Here is a 20,406-nt window from a genome sequence, read left to right as displayed (position 1 = left end):
GGACTGATGTGGCCAAGGCAGGGGTGGAAATGTCACCCTAACTCAGGTGTTCTGATCTGAAAGCCTGTCCATTCCCCGCCCACCACAGGCTGGTGTTTATCTTGGGAGACCAGAACTTGACAGTGCTGTGACTCTGGGCAACATTCTTCTTTAAGCCTGAGTCCCTTGATGGAAAATGAGGGCTGATGAAGCTGTTGAAAGGGCTGAATGAGGTAATGTGGGGAAGATCAGGGCCTGACTTACAGGAAGCGCTGGAAAAAATGACTGTTGTATTGATTATTTTCATTAGCACCAGAGGGATGGAACTTATGACATCTGGTGAGCATTTCCAGTCCAGTGATTTCAACTTAGCCAAGACTGGTCAGAGAACCTGGCCCGAGTGCACAATAATGTCACTCCAAGGAGGAGCCTTCTGGGGGACCTGGCCAGGGAAACTGTTCCCCCTGCTGTCCTGGTCTAGGCGGGGTCTGTGAATCCATGTCCCCACAGTGCCTAGAGCACACAGTAGGAACTCAGTTAATGCTGACTGTGCAAATGAGGACACACCAGCGTAACACTGGTTCTCAGGAAGGCAGGGTTCTGAGGCCAACTGATGGTCCCTCCCAGGGAAGCAGTGGCTGTAATCACAGTTTAACTAAAGACCACAATGATTCACAGAAACTTGGTAATAGGAAGGCTCAGGGAGCAGGGAACTGTCATGGTGAGGGGACAGAAAGAAGAGTCAGGGCAGCAGAGTTTAAATCTTGGCTCTCACGATGCCTGAGATGACTGAGAGCAGGGCCCTTTTTTGTATCTTCATTTTCACAAGCATCAAGTGGGGTAGAGGTCACCACCTGCTGTGTAACTTACCAAATAACCTCAAATTCAAATATGAATGACTACGAAAGTGCCTCAAAAAATAAAAAGCACTCAACACAGGTAAGACATCGTGACTAATATTTTTTGTAAGAAATATATTCTATATTAAAGGAAGGAGCCCCAGTGCTGTGGACATCAGGGCAGGATCGCATCCAGCATCCTGGTTTTAAATGCCAACCACAGGGTGATGACGCCCAAAGTTATACCTCCAGGCCCCTCTTCTCCCCTAACTCCAGGTGCAGGTAAGCCAAATGCCAATTCTAACAGACATCTAAACCTAACTTGTTCAAACTGAACTCCTCCCCTTCCTCCCTTCAGACGTCTGCCCCTCCAATCCTTACCCACCAGTCTTAACCATGTCAATAAACGGCAAACCATTCCTCCCACCTGCTTGGAAAGAGGTAAGGAAGTTACCTTTAACTCCTCTCTCCACTTATGTCCACATCTAACCTATCATCAAATCTTACCTGTTCTACCTTCAAAATAGATCCAGAACGCAAGCACCTCTCACCACTCCTGCCACAAACATGCTGGTCCTAGCAACTGTGAGCTCTTTCACACAGCAGCCAGAGGATGGCTTCCCATTTCACTCAGAGTATAAACACAAGAGCCCTTAAATGGCCTATGAAAGCCCAATGTGACCTGGCCCCTGCACAACCCCTCAGCCCACCTCTCCTCGCTGCTGGTTCCTGTCCATCCCCCAGCTTCCCTACTGTTCCACCAACCCACCACGCAGGCTCGCGCCTACTTCCCATCTGGGCCTGCTCCCTCTACTGGCAGGCTGCCTTGAGGGTCAGCATGCCTGGCTTCCTCGCTTTCTTCAGGACATTGCCGGGCCAAATGTCATCTTTCAGCCAGTCTTTTCCCTGCTACCCTCTCTAAAATTGCTCCTCGCTTGTAAACTTGTGATAACGGGACCCGCCTCACAGAGGGCTGTGTGAGAGTACAGTCCCTAACTCAAAAAGGTGCTCAAGGACTGCTGAGCTCCCAGCTCCCCCTTCCCATAGCACACCCCTCCCCCCAGGCCTCATTTCACCCCTAGGAGAATACGTAGGGAGCACGAGTGGGCCACTTACGCATCTTGAGGAGTGCTGCATACTTCTAGAGCCCTCCCCCTCCTCCTTGCTCCTCCCTCCTGGAACTGCTTCAAGGTTCAAGGAACCTCAGCATGGCTGGGCCCCCCCGCAGTTGCCTAGTTTTCAGAACTTGACACAGTTCCGACCCACCACCCCAAGCCCCCATCAGACTGGCAACTCCTCCAGTGCATCTACAGGGCAGACACCCACCCTTTAGTCTGCACATTAACAAGGTCAGATAACATGGCTAAGCCGCCCACTCCTGCCCGGGGCACCAATGCTCTGTCTAGAAATGATGCCCACAGCAAGGTACAGTGGAAAGACTATAAGCCCCGGAATCAGACTGGTTTCCTGATGTGTAAAACAGGGATAAGGGAGCTAACCCCTCGCTTTGCTGGGCAGAGACAGAGGTATTGTGAGGGGCGGCCTAACAAGTGCCTGGGAAGGGTCTGCCCGCGGCTCCTCCTGCTCTGAGACGTGGCGGAAGGGCCCACCTGGTTTCGCTGGCGCCCCATCAGCAACACGCAGAGGACATAGAGCACTTCCAGTTTGTACATGATCTCATGCATGATCTTCATTGACTGAGGCAGCTGGGTCCTAGGTGAAGTGTGAGGCAGGCCATTTTCCTCCGAAGCCCCTGGAGGAGGGAGCACAATGGAGGCTGAGACAGCCACCAGGAAAGAGGGTTCAATCACTGCTCGTGAGGAAACATGTTTCTGCCCCTCAAACCTGCTCTGAACAGACCTGAGGTAACAGAGCCATCAGACTGGGCCCTGAGTCCGTGACAGAGACTTTGAAAGCCACAAAACTCTCTCCAGGTCACTGGGATCAGGGAAGCTTAGAAACTTAGGAACATGGACTCTGCAATTCTATCCCATCAGCTTTTAACACCCAGCAAAAATACTCTGACACAGCCAACCCAGTAACCTGATCCATGCCCTGCCCCCAAATCCCTTCTCCTGCCACCGCCAGACCCACTGCGCCCACCCTGAGAAAAGTGCCCAGACAGATGACCAGCAGCAAACTGTGTCAAATTCTCTTCAGGTCACAAAGGACTCTCGAGTACTTGGTCCCTCTGCTTAGATGCCACAAGGGGGCACTGCTGAAGGACTAAAATGGATGCTTTTTGAAGATTTTTTTCCCCTCCTGTTTTTCAAATAGCCATGGAAAGTTTCCTAAGGCAGACGAGGCATCACAATCGATACTAGTGATACAGATGAACATATTATCTACTAGCAGGTTTTCATTTTACCCAATTTCATTACTAGCGACAACAGCAAAAGCTACATAATATTCATGGGACACAATATGTGTCAGGCATTGGGTTTTGGGCTTTAGGTAAACCATCTCATTTCCTCTACTACCCAGTTAACAAAAAAGTCTCGGTCACGCAGGCCACAGTGGAGGGTACTCTCGGGAATGGGGCAGAGCAAAGGGATGAAGGCAGAGGGCGGGCTGTGGAACGACAACTTGCTGGCTGTGTGACCCTGGGCAAGTCACCTCCTCGTCAGGCTTTCAAGTGCTCTGTAAGCAGGAAGAACAGTAGTGCTGCAGTGGTCGGCTAGAGTTCCTGTGAGGAGTGAAGGAGGATACAAGAAAGCCCAGCACCTGATTCTTGGGAAGCCTCACTCTTAGGCCCCTATTATTTTAAAAGGTCAGAGTCAGGAGACCTTAGGATTTACTTCCCCTTAGTTTTCCTCATCTTTAAGGTAAAAGGATGAATCAGTAACTACTAAGGTCCTTTTAAGCTCCTATTGGAACTGTTGCCCTAGAGGCCTTTTGAAAAGGCCAGAAAGTCTATGTGGTACAGAGCAGTGGTCATGAGAAATATTCGGGTGAGGTACATGTAGTTATGATTTCTGTATGGTGACATCATGACCTAAAAACCTAACTTACTCCACCCTACAGACTTAGAACTATTTTTTCCAGCCATGTTACATCACTAATATAAAAGCTGAAAGACGACCAGCTGCTGAACGAAGCATGACAGAGAGGCAGTGCAGCACAGGGGTTAAGGACTCGGAGCCAGACTGCTGGGTGGCTTTGGGGAAGTCTGTTGATGTGTCTATGCTTCAGTATCCATCCTCATCTGTGAAACAGAAATAATGGCAATAGTACCTATCTCTTACCAACGTTGCAAAGATTAAATGATTTAATATGTTGAAAGTGCTTAAAAAATGCAGGGCACATGTACCCAACATACACGTATGTGTTAAACAGAAGGAGAAAACGAACTCTGAGTTTTTGCTAATGCTTGCTTGCTATATGTTTTCTTCCTTTTAATCTGCAAGCTCTTAATGGCAAACGAAAGTGACAGCCAGCAAAGACTAAGAAAAATTTACTGGAAAAAAATCTAATTGAGAAAATTCTATCTATTCACATATCTTTTCTTGCATGTTGGGAGGAAAACCATAATTACTCAATTTACGTCTTGGGACTCCTTGGCCCCGCTCCCAGAACAGTTTAAGAGTCAACTGATTTGTAAAGAGAATCTGAAGAGCTATCACGCAGAACTGCACCTCTGCTGCACACCTGCCGTGTAGTCTCCAGCGCCTCAGCGTCCTCATCGCCTAGCTTGGGGGTCTGGGGGGGACTGCGGGAGAGGACGTCTGTGGAAGGAGCAGGGGCGGCAGGTGGCGCATGAGCCCTCCTCAGTAATGAACGTCTGTGGAGAAAGAGAGATGCAGGCAGCCTGGACTGTGCCGAGTCACTGCCAACTTTTGGTGCCTGGTTTGCAAAGGCCTGACAAGAAACTCTGGGATAAATATTTTCACGAATCACAGTCCTGAAAGCAATGGCCAGAGCTTAGTAACAAGGTGATTCCCAAGGATGAGGACGGAAAAACTAGTTTAAGAGGCCTGTGCTTCCCTCCAAATCTCTTCAGTTCCACAATACTGATTAAAGTGGGTACCACCCTCCATATATCTGTACTGTACCCTGGGGCACACTCATTAAAAAAAAAAAAAAAAACAGCTCTGAGCTATGATTCACATGCCATACAATTCAACCCTTTCAAACGTACAATTTATTGGCCTTTAATATAGTCACAGAATTGTGCAGCCATCTCCACAATCAATATTAGAGCATGTTTATCACCCTTAAAAGAAATCCTGTTCGCATTAGCAGCCACTCCCCATTTCCCCGCCAAGCCCGTACAGCCCCAGGCATCCACTAGACTACTTTCTGTCTCTATGGAACTGCCTATTCAGGACATTTTATAAAAATAGAATCATACAACTTGTGTTTTTTTGTTTCTAGCACAATGTTTTCAAGGTTCATTCAGGTTGCAGTATGTAACAGTATTTCATTTTTTTAAACTACTGTATAATATTCTATTACATACAATATATATACCACATTGTTATCCATTCATCAGTTGATGGACATTTGAGTTGTTTCCATATTCTGGCTATAGTAAATCTGCTCTTATGAACCATTCGTGTCTAAGTTTTTGCATAAACATATGTTTTCATTTCTCTTGTGTATATACCTACAAGTGGAATTTCTAGGTCATACGGAAACTATGTTTAACCTTTTGAGTACCTGACAGACTGTTTTCCACAGTGGCTGCATCATTTTGCATGCCCACCAACAGGGAATGAGGGTTCTGATTTCTCCATCTCCTAGTGGGTGTGGAGCGGTATCTGACTGTGGGTTGGATTCGCATTTCCCTGATGGCTAATGATGCTGAGCATGTTTTCATGTTCTTGCTGACTATTCTTATATCTTCTTTGGAGAAAGTCTATTCAGATCTTTTGCGCATAATTTGAAATGGGTTGTCTTTTCATTATGGAGCTGTAGGAGTTCTTTATATCTCCTAGATGCAAGTACCTTATTAGATATATGGTTGGCAAAAATGTTCCCCACCCTCCAAAAATGTTCTCCCATTACGGCTTTTCACTTTCTTGATGGTGTTTTTTGAAGCACAAAAGGTTTTAATTTTAATGAAGTCCAATTTACCTATTTTTCATTTGGCTGCCTGTGCTTTAGTGTCATCTAAGAAACCACCACCAAATCCAAAGTCATAAAGATTTATCCCGTTTTCTTCTAAGCGTTTTATAGGATTAGCTCTTACGTTTAGGTCTTTGATCCTTTTGAGTTCATTTTTATATATGATGTGAGGTAGGGGGGTCCAACTTCATTCTTTTGCATGTGTACAGCTAATGGTCCCAGTATCATTTGTTGAAAAGACTATTGTTTCCCCAACTGAATGGTCTTGGCACTCTTGCTGAAAATCAACCGACCACATAAGTGAGAGTTTATTTCTGAACTCTTAATTCTATTTCATTGTATATGTCTCTCTTTATGCCAGTAGCACACTGTCTTGATTACTACAGCTTTGTACTAAGTTGAAAAATTAGGAAATGTAAGTCTTCCATGTTTGTTCTTCTTCTTCAAGATTGTCCTGGCTATTTTGGGCCCCTTGCATTTTCAAATAAATTTTAGGACCAGTTAGTCCATTTCTGCCAAAAAGCCAGTGGGGATTGTGATAGGGACCATGTTCAATCTGTAGATAGATCTGTAGATCAAGGTGTGAAATATTGCTACTTTAACAATACTGACTCATGATCATAAGCTGTCTTTACATTCATTTAGGTTTTCTTTCTTTCAGTAACAATGATGTTTTGCACTTTGCATTCAGAGTATAAGTTTTATATTTCTTTGCTAAATTTATCACTAAGTATATTATTCTTTTTTGATACTCCTTTAAATGAAATTGCTTTAATTTCATTTTTGGTTTGTTCATTGCTACTGTATAGAAATACAAGTGATTTTTGTATACTGATCTTCCATCCTGAAACTGTGTTGAATGAACCTGTTTATTGGTTTAGCAGTGTTGTAGTGGATCCTTAGGTTTTCTATATAAAAGATCACATCATCTGTGACTAGAGATAGTTTTACTTCTTCCTAATGTGGACGTCTTTTATTTCTTTTTCTTGCCTAACTACCTAGCCAGAACCTCCAGTACAATGTTGAATACAAGTGGTAAGAGCAGATATCTTTGTCTTGTTCTGATCTTAGTGAGGGAAAAGCTTTCAGTCTTCAGCTGTTAAGTATAATGCTGGTTGTGGGTTTTTTGTAGATGCTTTTTAACAGGTTGAGGAATTCCCTTCTATTCCTAGTTTGAATGTTTTTATCATGAAGATGGAGTTTGTCAAATGCTTTTTTTGCATCTATTGAAATAATCATGTAGTTTTTGTCCTTTGTTCTATTGATATGGTATATTAAATTGATTTTTCATATACTGAGCCAACCTTGCATAAATCCCACTTAGTTATGTATATACACTTGATCAGGTATATAATCCATTTTTGCTGCTGTATTTTGTTTGCTAGTATTTTGTTGAGCAGTTTTGCATCTATACTTGTAAGACACATTAGTCTGTAATTTCCTTGTGATGCCTTTTTTTCTTTTGGTCTCATTTTGATATCAGGGTAATATGGCTTCAGAGAATGAGTTAAGAAAAGTTCTTTCCTCTTATATTTTATGGAAGAGTCTGTGATGTACTGGTGTTACTTCTTTAAATGGCTGGTAGAATTAACCAGTGAAGCCTTTTGGGCCAGGGCTTGTCTTTGGGGTAGTTTTTCATCACTAATGCAATCTCTTGTTATAGGTCTGTTCAGATTTTCTCTTTCTTCTTGAGTCAGTTGCAGGAGTTTGTATCTTTCCTCTAATTCTTCCATTTCATCTAGGTTATCTAATTTATTGGCATACAGTTGTTTATAGTATTCTCTTAGAGTCCTTTTTAAAAATCTTTGTAAGGTTGGTTATAATATACCCTCTTTCATTCCTGATTTTAGTAATTTGAACTTGTCTCTTTTTTGCTTGGTCAGTGTAGCTAAAGGTTTGTCAATTTTGTTGACCTTTTCAAAGCACCAACTTTTGGTTTTGTGGATTTTCTCTATTGTTTTTCTATTCTCTATTTCATTAATTTCCAATCCAATCCTATTATTTCTTCTCATCTGTTTGCTTTGGGAATATAGTTTGCTCTTCTTTTTTCAATGATTTAAGGTGGAAAGTTAGGTTATTTTTTGAGCTCTTTTTAAACGTAGGCATTTACAGCTATAAATTTATAAGCATCCTTTAGCTGCATTCCATAAGTTTGGTATGTTGTGCTTTCATTTTCATTCATCTCAAAATATATTCTAGTTTCTTTTGTGATTTTATCTTTGAACCATCAGTTATTTACAAATGTATTGCTTAATTTCCACACATTTGTGAATTTCCCACATTTCTTTCTGCTATTAATTTCTAATACCTCTCCCTTGTGATTGGAGTACATACTTTGTACAATTTTAATCCTTTTAACTTTCCTGAGTTGTTCTTTTTTTTTTTTTTAAGGCCTAGCATATGGTTCATCCTGGAGAACATTCCATGTGTACTTGAGAAGAATATGTTCTCTACAGTTGTTGGGTGGAGTGTTCTATATATGTATCAGTTTAGTCTAGTTGGCTTATAGTGTGGCTCAAGTCTTCTATTTCCTTGCTGATCTTCTAATAGTTGCCCACTATTGAAAATGGGTTATTAAAGTCTCCAACTATTATGTTGAACTGCCTATTTCTCTCTTTCAATCTGTTGGTTTTGCTTCATTTACTTATTTTTGGCTCTGTTGTTAGATACACATGCTGTTATATCTGGATAGATTCACCCTTTTATATTATTATAAAATCTATTTTTAAAATCTCTGATAACATTTTTGTTTTAAAGTCACTCTTAGTACAGCCACTACAGTTTTCTTATGGTTGTCCTTTGCATGATACATCATCTTCTGTCGTTTACTTTCAACCTATTTCTACCTTTGAATAGAAAGTGTGTATCCTGTAGGCTGTATATAATTGGATCTTTTAAAAAATCCAATATGACAGTCTGTTTTTTGAATGAATTATTTAATCCATTCACATTTAATGTTATTATTGAAAAGGTTGGATTTACTTCTGCCTTTTACTTTTTGTCTTCTATATAGCTCACTTTTAAAAATTCCTCTAGTTTTCCTTTAATACTTTCTTTTGCATTAAGTAAATATTTTCTAGTATAACACTGTAATTCCTTTAATGACTTTCTCACTATATTTCTAAAGTTACTTTCTTAGCAGTTGCTATAAGGCTTGCCTGCCATATACATCTTAACTCGACAGACTCTTTTTCAGATATAAATTACCTTAATTCCAGGGCTCCCAGAGTTCCCTCTTCCCCCTTTTTGTACTATTATGCATACTACATCTACATATGCTAAAAGCCAAACAATACAACATACTGTACAATACGTTGTATACATTGTTACACAATACACTGTTATAATTATTACTTTATAAAATTTTATGTCCATTAAAGCAGCTGAGAAAAGAAAGGAGAGCAAGTAAATATTTACAGAGTCTGCTATAGTGACCCTCTTATTTACCATTTTGATTTTCTTCACTGATTCCTGTCAATTCGAGTTACCACCTTGTCCAATTTCCTTACTCCAATACAACTTTGGGTCCACCCACTTTCTTTGACCTGTTATTGTCAAATATATTACATTTCTATATGTTATAGGTTCAACAATGTAACTATAAACACAGTTTTATACAATTGCTTTTGAAATTAGTTAAGGAGAAGAAATATGCACATATATTGTCTTTTATTATTATACAATTACCATCACTGATGCTCCATTTTTTTGCTGTGTCAATTTGAATTACTGGCTGAGGTAACTTGCTTTCAGCCAGTATTTCTCCTAAGGCAGGTCTGCTAGTAGTGAATTCCCTAAGTTATTGTTTATCTAGGAAGCTGTTTATTTCACCTTCATTTTTGAAAGAAGGCTTTATTGGATGTAATTCTTGGCTGAGTTTTAACCCAGCACTTTGAATATGTCATCCCACTCCCTTCTGGCCTCTATCATTTCTGATGAGAAGTAAGCTGATATTCTTACTGGGATACTCTTGAACATGATGAGTCATTTTTCCCTTGCTACTTTCCAGATTTTCTCTGTCAGCATTTTCATTATGATGTGAATGGGTGTAAATCTTTTGAGTTTATTCTACTTGCAGTTCTTTGAACTTCTCAAATGTGTACATTAATCATATTTGGGAAGTTTTCAGCTATTATTTCTATTTTTTTCTGTTCCTTTCTCTCTCTCAGTGAACTTTTCATTCCAGTTATTGTATTTTTCATCTCTGGAACTTCCATTTGGCTTTTTATACCTCTTATCTCATTATTAATATTCTCTATTTGATGACACATTGTCATCACTGCTCCTTTGAGGGTAGTTTCCTTTAGTTCTTTGACCATATTTATAATGGCTGCTTTGAAGTCTTTGTTAATTCTGGTATGTGGGCTCTCTCACAGGCAATTTCTGTTGCCTGCTTTCTCCTACGTTTGGGTCATACTTTCCTGTTTCTTTGCATGTCTCGATTTTTGTTAAAAACTGGACATTTTAAGTAAATACTGTAGCAACTCTTGATACTCTTCCCTCTTTCTTCTTTCAGGGCTTGTGGTTGTTTTCTTGTTTATTTGTTTTAATGCCCTGGCTAGCCTATTTCAGTAAAGTCTATTTCTCTGAGGACTGATGAGGCCATTTGGCAGAGAGCGCAGCCTTGGGCATGTGTCCCTGGATGACAGTGCTTTAGCAGGGCTCTCTTTGTCTGGCTCTTTCCTTGCTATCTCTGTTAAACTTTCTGCCTCATCTAGTATGAAACTCAGTTGTCAGGCTCCACTAACTGCTGGCTGAATGCTCTACTGTTTTTGACAATGCCTTGAGGCATAAATTGCTCCAAAGTCTGATTCAATTAAATTCAGGCAGGGGTAGTTTTTGAGACTGAGGTTTGTTTTGACCTCAGCTTTAAGTTCTTCTTAGCCACCTCTATCCTTGGTTCTCTCTGGTGAACTAGCTGGCATATGGTTTGGCTTTTTGTTCTCAATTAAAAAGAGCTCCTTTTATTTTCTTACCACCAAAATCTACAGTTTCTGAGAATGACCTTGAGCTCAAACTTCCCAACATTCTGTTCTTACGTATTACCTCTCCCCCTGGCAAAATCTCAGTGCTATTACTCTGAGCAGGATAGGTAGCCTCTATAGCCTTCTCAGCTTGCCTCTCCCTACATGGTGGAACCTCTGTCCTACAAGAGAGCTGGGGCAAGGGCAATAAGGGCCATAGAATTCTTGGCCTACTGGGCCTCAGTAGAGCTTCTGTACTATGAGTACAGTATGGAGCTGGGTGGAGGGAAGGAGCCCCTGGCATTATGCTAAATCAAATAAGTCAGAGAAAGACAAATACTGTATGATATCATTTAATGTAGAATCTAAAAAAGCTCAGAAAAACAGAGTGGTGGTTACTAGTGGTGGGGTGGGGGTGGGGGATGGGGAGTTATTGGTCAAAGAACACAAACTTGCAGTTATAAGATTAACAAATTCTGGGTATCCAGTGTATAGGATGGTGATTACAGCCAATAATACTATATCATATAATTGAATGTTGCTAAGAAAACAGATCTTAAATATTCTCACCAGAAAAAAAGAAATGGTAATTATGTGACAGGATAGAGGTGTTAGCTATTGCTACAGTGGTAATCATTCTACAATATATAAATGTATAAAATCAACACATTGTACAATTCAAACTTACTCAATATTATATGTTGATTATATCTCAAGAAAGTTGAGAAGAGGGAGGGAGGGAGGGGAGGGAAGAGGAGGGGAGGTGGGGGAAGGGAGGGAGAAAGGAGCCCCTGCCCTCTTGGCTATATTTATCAAGAATTTAGCCTCTTCCACTCAAAGCTGGAAGGGATGAGAAAAGCTGGTAGCCTGCCCCTTCCAGTGAGATTCTGTATTCCTTGTTTGGAAGCTGAGGGAGTCCTGTCTTTTAGGCTACACCTGTCCAGAGTGGAACCAGCATCAAGCAGAAATTCTAGTGTCAAAGGCTCTCAATGTTCCCACTAAATTTTAGTAGATTTTCTGGAAGAAATGTTTCCCCACTTGTTGTACACTCTGAGAACAACTTCCACAGACTTTATGTGGATGTTTGTTGTTGCTGCTGTTGTATACAGGCTTTGTTTAGTTTCACTGACCAAGCAGGTCCACGGAGCTCCACACACTGCCATCCTAGGAACAAAACTCCTCCCTTCACTTTTATCTGCATGATTCCAGTGGGAATTCCTGGGTTTGTACAATTTGACCCCAGAGTCAAATGCTTTGGGTTTAGCACCTCACCCAAAACAGGCCAGAGTAGTTCACCAAGGAGCTGGAGATGAGACTAGGAGTCCACACATTTACTAGGCAGCCTACTTGTCAGAATGGAGGAAAGATAAGACTAAAGAAACGTGTAGAAAGAAGTGGAAACAGAGGAAGAACCCTCTGGGTTCCTAGAAATGCTCCGGTAATGTTTCCAGTCGATTCCTTGGGTTCTGCAACAAAGCCCCTGTCCCTGAAATCAGGTCTGCTTTAAGGGAGTTCAAAGAGGTCCTGTCACTGGCTATCAAAAGTCTTAACAATCATGATCCAGGACTGCCCTGAGGGAAATTCTACTTTGAGCAAATTTCAACTTATTCTGCTTGGAAAAGAGGTCAAGAATGGCTCTAGGAACCCACAGGAACGCTCCCCACCTCTCAGGAGACCCATCCCGAGTACCTTGATTGTGCTCAGATTCCTCATTAGCCACTCGCATCAGGGCATCTAGCACCAAAGCATTGTCTAGCCAGGTGTACCACTCCTCCAACTCCTGAAGGAAGCTGGCTGTGCCTGTTGACTCGGACACCTTTCGAGTTGCCAGCTTGCAAAGCCGCTCGACAAAGCCAGGGATGCTGAGAAGGGCCGCTGTCGAGGAAAGAACAAAAGAGGAAATGTCAAAACAGATACCAGCTCTAAATCACTCAACAAACAACCAGCTTCTCACCTTAATCTGACAGCAGTTAGTCAGAGCTTCCCTTTAAAATGAAATGCCAACCCAAGGTAAAATAATAATAAAGTTATAAAAACAAATTCAATTTTAGCAGGTGCAGGGAAACAGACTCATATCTACTGGTGGGAATATAAACTGGAATAACCTTTATGCCATAAATCTGTGTGTCTCTGAGCTAGGAGGTCCATTTCTGGGGATTTACCATAAAGAAATAACTAATTATATATACATAGATATCTGTATAGAGAGGTTCATTGGTGTGGCTTCTATAACAGCAAAAAGATAGAGATAACTATATGTTCATTAACAGCATACTGATTAAATGATACATCCATGCAGTGGAATACAACACAAAGACACTAAGAACAATGACACACACATCTTTATACAGCAACTCCAGAAAGATGTTTGAATTTACTAGTTAAGGAAGTAAATTATTATTATTATTATTATTTTAGTGATTTTTATAAAAATTTATTTATTTTTTGGCTGAGTTGGGTCTTCGTTGCTGTGCGTGGGCTCTCTCTAGTTGTGGTGAGTAGGGGCTACTTTTCCTTGCAGTGCACGGGCTTCTCATTGCAGTGGCTTCTCTTGTTGTAGTTGTGGAGCACGGGCTCCAGGCATGTGGGTTTCATTCAGTAGTTGTGGCACGCAGGCTCAGCAGTTGTGGCTCGCAGGCTCTAGAGCACAGGCTCAGTAGTTGTGGCGCATGGGCTTAGCTGCTCCGTGGCATGTGGGATCTTACTGGACTAGGGATCGAAATCTGTGCCCCCTGAACTGGCAGGCGGATTCTTAACCACTGTGCCACCAGGGAAGCCCCAAGGAAGTAAATTATTAAACAGTATTGGCTTAAGCCCATTTTCTTTAAAATTTTTCAAGTTTTCTTCTTTAAAGTATGCACATGATATACATATACACAGGTAAAGAATGGAAGGATATATACCAAGGTATTTACTGTGGCTGTTCCTGAGTAGAAGAGGATATAAATGCTTCTTTTAAAACTACTTAACTATGGTTTGATTTTCCTATAACACACACATACTAGCAGGAAAAAAAAAGATAAGCCTTTTCTTTTTTTTTTTCTTTCTTTTTTTTTTTTTTTGTGGTACGCGGGCCTCTCACTGTTGTGGTCTCTCCCGTTGCGGAGCACAGGCTCCAGACGCGCAGGCTCAGCGGCCATGGCTCACGGGCCCAGCCGCTCCGCGGCACGTGGGATCTTCCCGGACCCGGGCACGAACCCGTGTCTCCTGCATCAGCAGGCGGATTCTCAACCACTGCGCCACCAGGGAAGCCCTTTTTTCTTTTTTTTAAGGTAAAGAAAGAAACTGAATAATTACCCAGCTCCTATTTGCACCAGTCCCATTTTACTGACAATGATGAGTAAGACAGAAATTCTGGTCAGCATAAAGAATATAATAAACTTTGAAGGCAGGGAATCCAGGTTCAAATCTTGGCTCCAAAATTTAACCTTCTTTAAATAAAGCTAATGCCTGTACGTATTTGCCTGTGTATGCATTAAATCTTCTTAAGGATAGAAAACAGTGGTTTGCCAAAGGCAAAGAGAATAACACCACTGGGAATACAGTGGGAGGGGTACTTTTCAGTGAACAACTTTTTTAATTTGTAGATTTTCTGAATCATGTAAATGTATCATCTAATCAAAAATTAATAACTAACTAGATATTTCAAAATATCAAGGTATTAATTTGGGAGTGTACAATATGGTTTAAAGAGTAATTACCTTATAGAAACACTGAAATATATGCAAGTGAAATCTTACAATGTCTGGGATATGCTTCAAAATAATCCAAAGTGACGACGGTAGGAGTAAATGAGGGTAGAGATAAAGACAGGCCATCAGTTGATAACTGTTGAAGGTAGGTAACAGGTAAATGGGGATCGTTACAGGGTCATATATATGTCTCTGCTTTTATATGTGTGACGTTTCCCATAATAAAAAATTTTAAAGTAAACCTTAAAAGAATACAACATTAAAGAAAATTCTTTAAAAATAAAATAAATAAAAACAGAGTAGTTAGGAGGATTACATGAAGTCATATGAATTTAGTCCCAGCACAGAGCTTGGCAAATCATCTTAAGCCCCCTTTCCATTCTCTATAAATTAGCAAGTGACTATAAAATAATGTGTGACTGCATTAATTAAAAAAAGGTGAATTAAACTACACTGAGGGACTTCCCTGGTGGTCCAGTGGTTGGGACTTTGCCTTCCAGTGCAGGGGTTGTCGGTTCAATCCCTGGTCAGGGAGTTGGGATCCCACGTGCCTCATGGCCAAAAAACCAAAACATAATACAGAAGCAATATTGTAACAAGTTCAATAAAGACTTTAAAAATGGTCCAAATCAAAACAATCTTAAAAAAACAACCAACTACATTGAAATTAACTTTTCCTCAAAAAGTTAAATATAGAATTACCATATGACCTAGCAATTCCATCCTAAGTTCACACCCAAAAGAAGTGAAAACAGGTGCTCAAATACCTGTGTATGCATGTGTTCAGAGCAGCACTATTCACAAGTCAAAAGGTGGAAATAACCCAAATGTCCATCAATGTTTCACAAATTGGTACGTACACATAAAGAATATTATTCAGCCATAAAAAAGAATGAAATACTGACATGCAACAGCACTGATGAACCTCAAAAACATCACAAGTGAAAGAGGTATGATATGTGATACAAAAGATCACATCTTTAAAATCTCATTTATATGAAATACCCAGAAGAGATAAATCCATCAACAGAAAGCAGATGGGGGCTTCCCTGATGGCGCAGTGGTTGAGAATCTGCCTGCCGATGCAGGGGACACGGGTTTGAGCCCTGGTCTGGGAAGATCCCACATGCCGTGGAGCAACTGGGCCCGTGAGCCACAATTACTGAGCCTGCGCGTCTACAGCCTGTGCTCCACGAGAGGCCCACACACCGCAATGAAGAGTGACCCCCGCTTGCCACAACTAGAGAAAGCCCTTGCACAGAAACGAAGACCCAACACAGCCATAAATAAATATATAAATTTAAAAAAAAAAAAAAGAAAGCAGATGGTTGCCAGGGGTTGGGGGTAATGGAGAATAACTGCTGAATGTGTACAGGGTTTCCTTTTGGGGTGATGAAAATGTTTTGGAACTAGATGGTGGCTGCACAAATTGTACATGTACTATAAACCACTGAATTAAATGGCTTTTTAAATGTGACTTTCACCTCAATTAAAAAATATATATACTGAGATAGATTTTTTTTTTTTTGAGATACCATTTTTTTCCTTATCAAGTTTGACAAATATCAAGTTTAAATAGGCCCTGTACTGGGAAGGGTATACAGGGTGGAAAGATGAACTAGTAATTTCTATGGAAGGTAAATCTGTTAATATTTGTCAAAGTTTAAAAGGCAAATATCCAGCACATTAAACTCTACACGTAAGGCTGTTATTTGTAGGAAAAAAGACTTGAGGTAAACCAAATTTCCATCAACAGGGGACTGGTTAAATAAATTATGCTACGCCCATATACTAGAATACTATCCAGTTGTAAAAAGGAATCAGATAATTCTGTATGTACTGGAATGGATGCTTTGCAAGATAAAGTTAAGTGAAAAGAGCCAGGGGCAGAATGGTGCTTATTATACATCACCATCAGTACAAACAGAAAGGAGCCAGTCTTCTCTTCTTCCCTCCTCCACCCCCGTAACTGGTCACGTACAGAGTATCCCTGGAGGGACAAATGAGAAACTGGTAATAGGTCACCACTGGGATGGGAACAAACTTTCTACCGTACACCTGCTGTTCCTCTGTAGTTTGTGAATTTAAAACAAACAAACAGAAACTATAATTTTTCCCCCCAAAATAAATTAAATAAATGAAGAGTTGGGATTTCTAAAAATTTCTAATTTTGAAAATTTCAAAAACATGGATTTTTAGTCACACCTCCTTTCTCCAGGTAAATAGCTCCCGTTTCTCTAACTGTTCCTCACAGGGCAGTTCCTAAGACCTAGTCTTCACACCCTGCACACTAAACACAGCACTTCAGATGTAACCTACCCAGTATTCAGGGTTCTGAGACTGACTTCCACCCCAGAGATTCCTGAGCTTTTGTCAGTCACTCATCTCTTGAAAAGCTGATGGAAGTTTTGGATTCTCTCCCCAGGAAAAACTCACTGGCCCATTATATTCACCAACTTATACACAATCTCAGGGGACTGGCATCTCAGCATCATACGGTCTTTGTACTTCTCACAGCTTTATCAGTAGCTACCACATGCACGGTTGGTTAACGTTAAACAGGTTGACAGCTAAAACACCCACACTTCCAATAATTTCTGCAAAAGCAGACCTCTTCTCTCCTCTTATTTGTTACAACATTAGTATTTCCCAAACACTCCTGTAAATTTTCCTGTTGCAGTTTAGGCTCTCTGAGATGATTCTGAATTAGCTCATATGCTCTGTAAATCAGCTTGGTGTCACCTGTAAATGGATAATTACCAGGCCTGTGGCTTCATCTACATCTGACTAACATTTTGAGTGATTTTTTTTCCCCTGCAGATGGATCCATTTGTTCTTATCTGAATCAACACTAGAGATAACTGGTACTTTCTGAGAAGCCTAAAAAGTTCTCTAACATTTTTATTATCTAAGCTCCAGGAAGATAGCATAAGACATCATTTTGCTGGCCAAGAAAACTATTTCACAGCTGCAGTTTATTAAAAATAAAATAAAAACTTTTCGGCAACATCCTACACACTTCAGCTTTCCATACTAAAATGGATTGAATTGTGTCCCCCCAAAAAATCATATGCTGAAGCCTTAATCCACAATATGACTATATCTGGAGACAGAGACTTTAGGGCGGTAATTAAATGAGGTCATAAGACTGGGGCCCTAATCTGATAGGAATTGGTATCCTTACATAAGAGGAAGAGACACCAGAGCTCTCTTTGTGCATGTACAGAGAAAAGGCCATATGAGGACACAGTGAGAAGGTGGCCATCTGCAAGCCAAGAAGAGAGGCCTCACAAAAAACCACTGCTGATGGCACTTTAATCTTGGACCTCTAGCCTCCAAAACTGTGAGAAACTAATTTCTGCTGTTTAAGCCACCCAGTCTGTGCTATCCTTTTATGACAGCCAAAGCTGACTATTACACATACCTCTATTTCCTTAAAAAACTAAAAATAGAGCAATCCGACTTCTGGGCATATATCCAGAGAAAACCATAATTTGAAAAGACACATGCACCCCAATGTTCATTGCAGCACTATTTACAACAGCCAGGACATGGAAGCAACCCAAATGTCCATCGATGGATGGATGGATAAAGACGATGTGGTACATATATACAATGGAGTATTACTCAGCCACACAAAAGAATGAAATAATGCCATTTGCAGTGACATGGATGGACCTAGAGATTGTCATACTGAGTGAAGTCAGAGAAAGACAAATATCATATGATATCGCTTACATGTGGAATCTAAAAAAATGGTACAAGTGAACTTATTTACAAAACAGTAATAGAGTCACAGATGTAGAAAATAAACTTATGGTTACCAAGGGGATGGGGGGGAGGGATAAACTGGGAGCTTGGGATTGACATATACACACTAGTATATATAAAATAGATAACTAATAAGAACCTACTGTATAGCACAGGGAACTCTACTCAATACTCTGTAATGACCTTTATGGGAAAAGAATCTAAAAAAAGAAAGTGGGTATATGTATAACTGATTCACTTTGCTGTACAGCAGAAACTAACACAACACTGTAAATCAACTATACTCCAATAGGAATAAAAAAATAAAAGTATTCAGTACTGGAGTTCAATTAAAGATAGACAACACTAAGGACTAAGATCTTTCTCATCCACTTGTAATTTAATTATGTTCACCTTGGTCTTCCTAGGGCATTTGACTGGAGAAAAATGTGTGTGAAGTGGGGGGGACAAGGAGATAGGAATTATGGGCAGAGAGTCAGGAAGGACTAGACCCTGTACAACAACATGTGCTAAAATACAACATTTAATAAAGCTTTATCCCAAAAGCTATAAACTAACATCACATGTAGATAAACTCATGGGTTAGCCACACAGGTACGAAAGTGAACCTTGACATTTTATAAAGCCTTCTTTTTTTCAATCCTGCAAATCAATGAAAACTAGGCTTGGGGTTAAACCTCAGTTAATTAAAAACCCAACTGACTAGAATACCTCATTTCCCAAGGATGATGGTAATGGTGGTTTTACTTGTCAGCTTACAAACAGGTCCATGAAGGTAATCGATACCAACAGGATAAAACTAACCTGCCAGAACAGATTCCCTAAATGGGAAACTAAAAGACGAAAGTTACTTAGTGCCTCAGCACACACAGGTATCCATTACTGAAACTGTATGACCCTCAGTTTCCCAAACTGTGCAATGGGGATGCTAATCTCTATTTCACAGGGCTGCTTGGAGGATTAAACAAAATCACTCCTAGGTAAAGCAGTTAGCTCAATGTTTGCCACACACAGGAGCTTAACAAACGTTAGCTTTTGTCAGTGTAGGTGTATGCATGTACTTAAACTAGGTTTGAGGTATAATTTAGTTATAATAAAATTCATGTTTTTAAGAATGTATATTTTATGATTTAGTAAAATGAGAACTCCCCCAAAGTCACAAGAAAGGAGGATGGGGGTAAAAACCCTACAAGGACCTTCTGGAAAGAATTCACCATTCTAGATGCCATAAAGGACATTCATGATTCATGCAAGAGGTCAAAGTATCAACATTAAAGGAATTTGGACGAAGTTCATTCCAACCCTCATGGATGCCTTTGAGGGGTTCAAGACTTCAGTGGAGGAAGTAACTGCAGATGTGGTAGAAACAAGACGAGAAACAGAATTAGAAGTGGAGCTTGAAGATGGGACTGAATTGATGCAATCTTATGATAAAACTTTAACAGATGAAGAGTATGGATGAACAAAGAAAGGGCTTCTTGAGATAGAATCTACTCCTGGCAAAGATACTGGGAAGACTGTTGATGCAATCAACAATCAAGGGGGAGGGGCAGTGGGAGAGGGATGGTTCGGTAGTTGGGGATTAGCAGATGCAAACTATTATATACAGGATGGATAAACAACAAGGTCCTACTGTATAGCACAGGGAACTATATTCAATATCCTGTGATAAATCATAAAGGAAAAGACTTTAAAAAAGAATGTATACATATATATAACTGAATCACTTTGCTGGAAAGCAGAAACTAACACAACATTGTAAATCAACTATACTTCAATAAAAAAAGATTGTTGAAATGACAAAGGATTTAGAATATTATATAAACTTAATTGATAAAACAGCAGCAGGGTTTGAGAAGACTGACTCTAATTTTGAAGGAAGTTCTACTGTGGGTAAAATGCTATCAAACAGCATTGCCCGCTACAGAGAAATCGTTCATGAAAGCAGGAGTCAATGAATGTGGCAGACTTCACTGTTGTCTTATTTTAAGACATTGCCACAGCCACCCAAGCTTCAGCAACCACCACCCTTATGAGTCAGCAGCCATCAACATGGAGGCAAAGGGATTTTTTAATGACTCTCTGAAGGCTCAC

General features: G+C 40.5%; 1 protein-coding gene across 4 annotated transcripts in view; it reads right to left on the bottom strand.

Annotated features, from left to right (window-relative positions):
* The window catches only part of TRPC4AP (transient receptor potential cation channel subfamily C member 4 associated protein), an 88,567-nt gene that overhangs the window by 12,160 nt on the left and 56,001 nt on the right, over window positions 1-20,406 (bottom strand). For 2 of the 4 annotated variants that reach the window (XM_067012110.1, XM_059038007.2), the window contains exons 8-9: window positions 12,539-12,724; window positions 2,429-2,595 (exon numbers count right to left, since the gene is read on the bottom strand). In XM_067012110.1, coding sequence (XP_066868211.1) covers window positions 2,429-2,595; window positions 12,539-12,724 — 353 coding nt within the window. The remainder of the gene's footprint in view (window positions 1-2,428; window positions 2,596-12,538; window positions 12,725-20,406) is intronic. The other 2 variants (XM_067012111.1, XM_059038009.2) reach the window with 1 other exon arrangement.

This window comes from Kogia breviceps, chromosome 14 (genome assembly GCF_026419965.1).
Source record: "Kogia breviceps isolate mKogBre1 chromosome 14, mKogBre1 haplotype 1, whole genome shotgun sequence".
In the NCBI taxonomy this organism is placed as follows: domain Eukaryota; kingdom Metazoa; phylum Chordata; class Mammalia; order Artiodactyla; family Physeteridae; genus Kogia; species Kogia breviceps.
The sequence above is the reverse complement of the archived record's forward strand: the minus strand, read 5'-3'. Positions and strand labels throughout refer to the sequence as shown.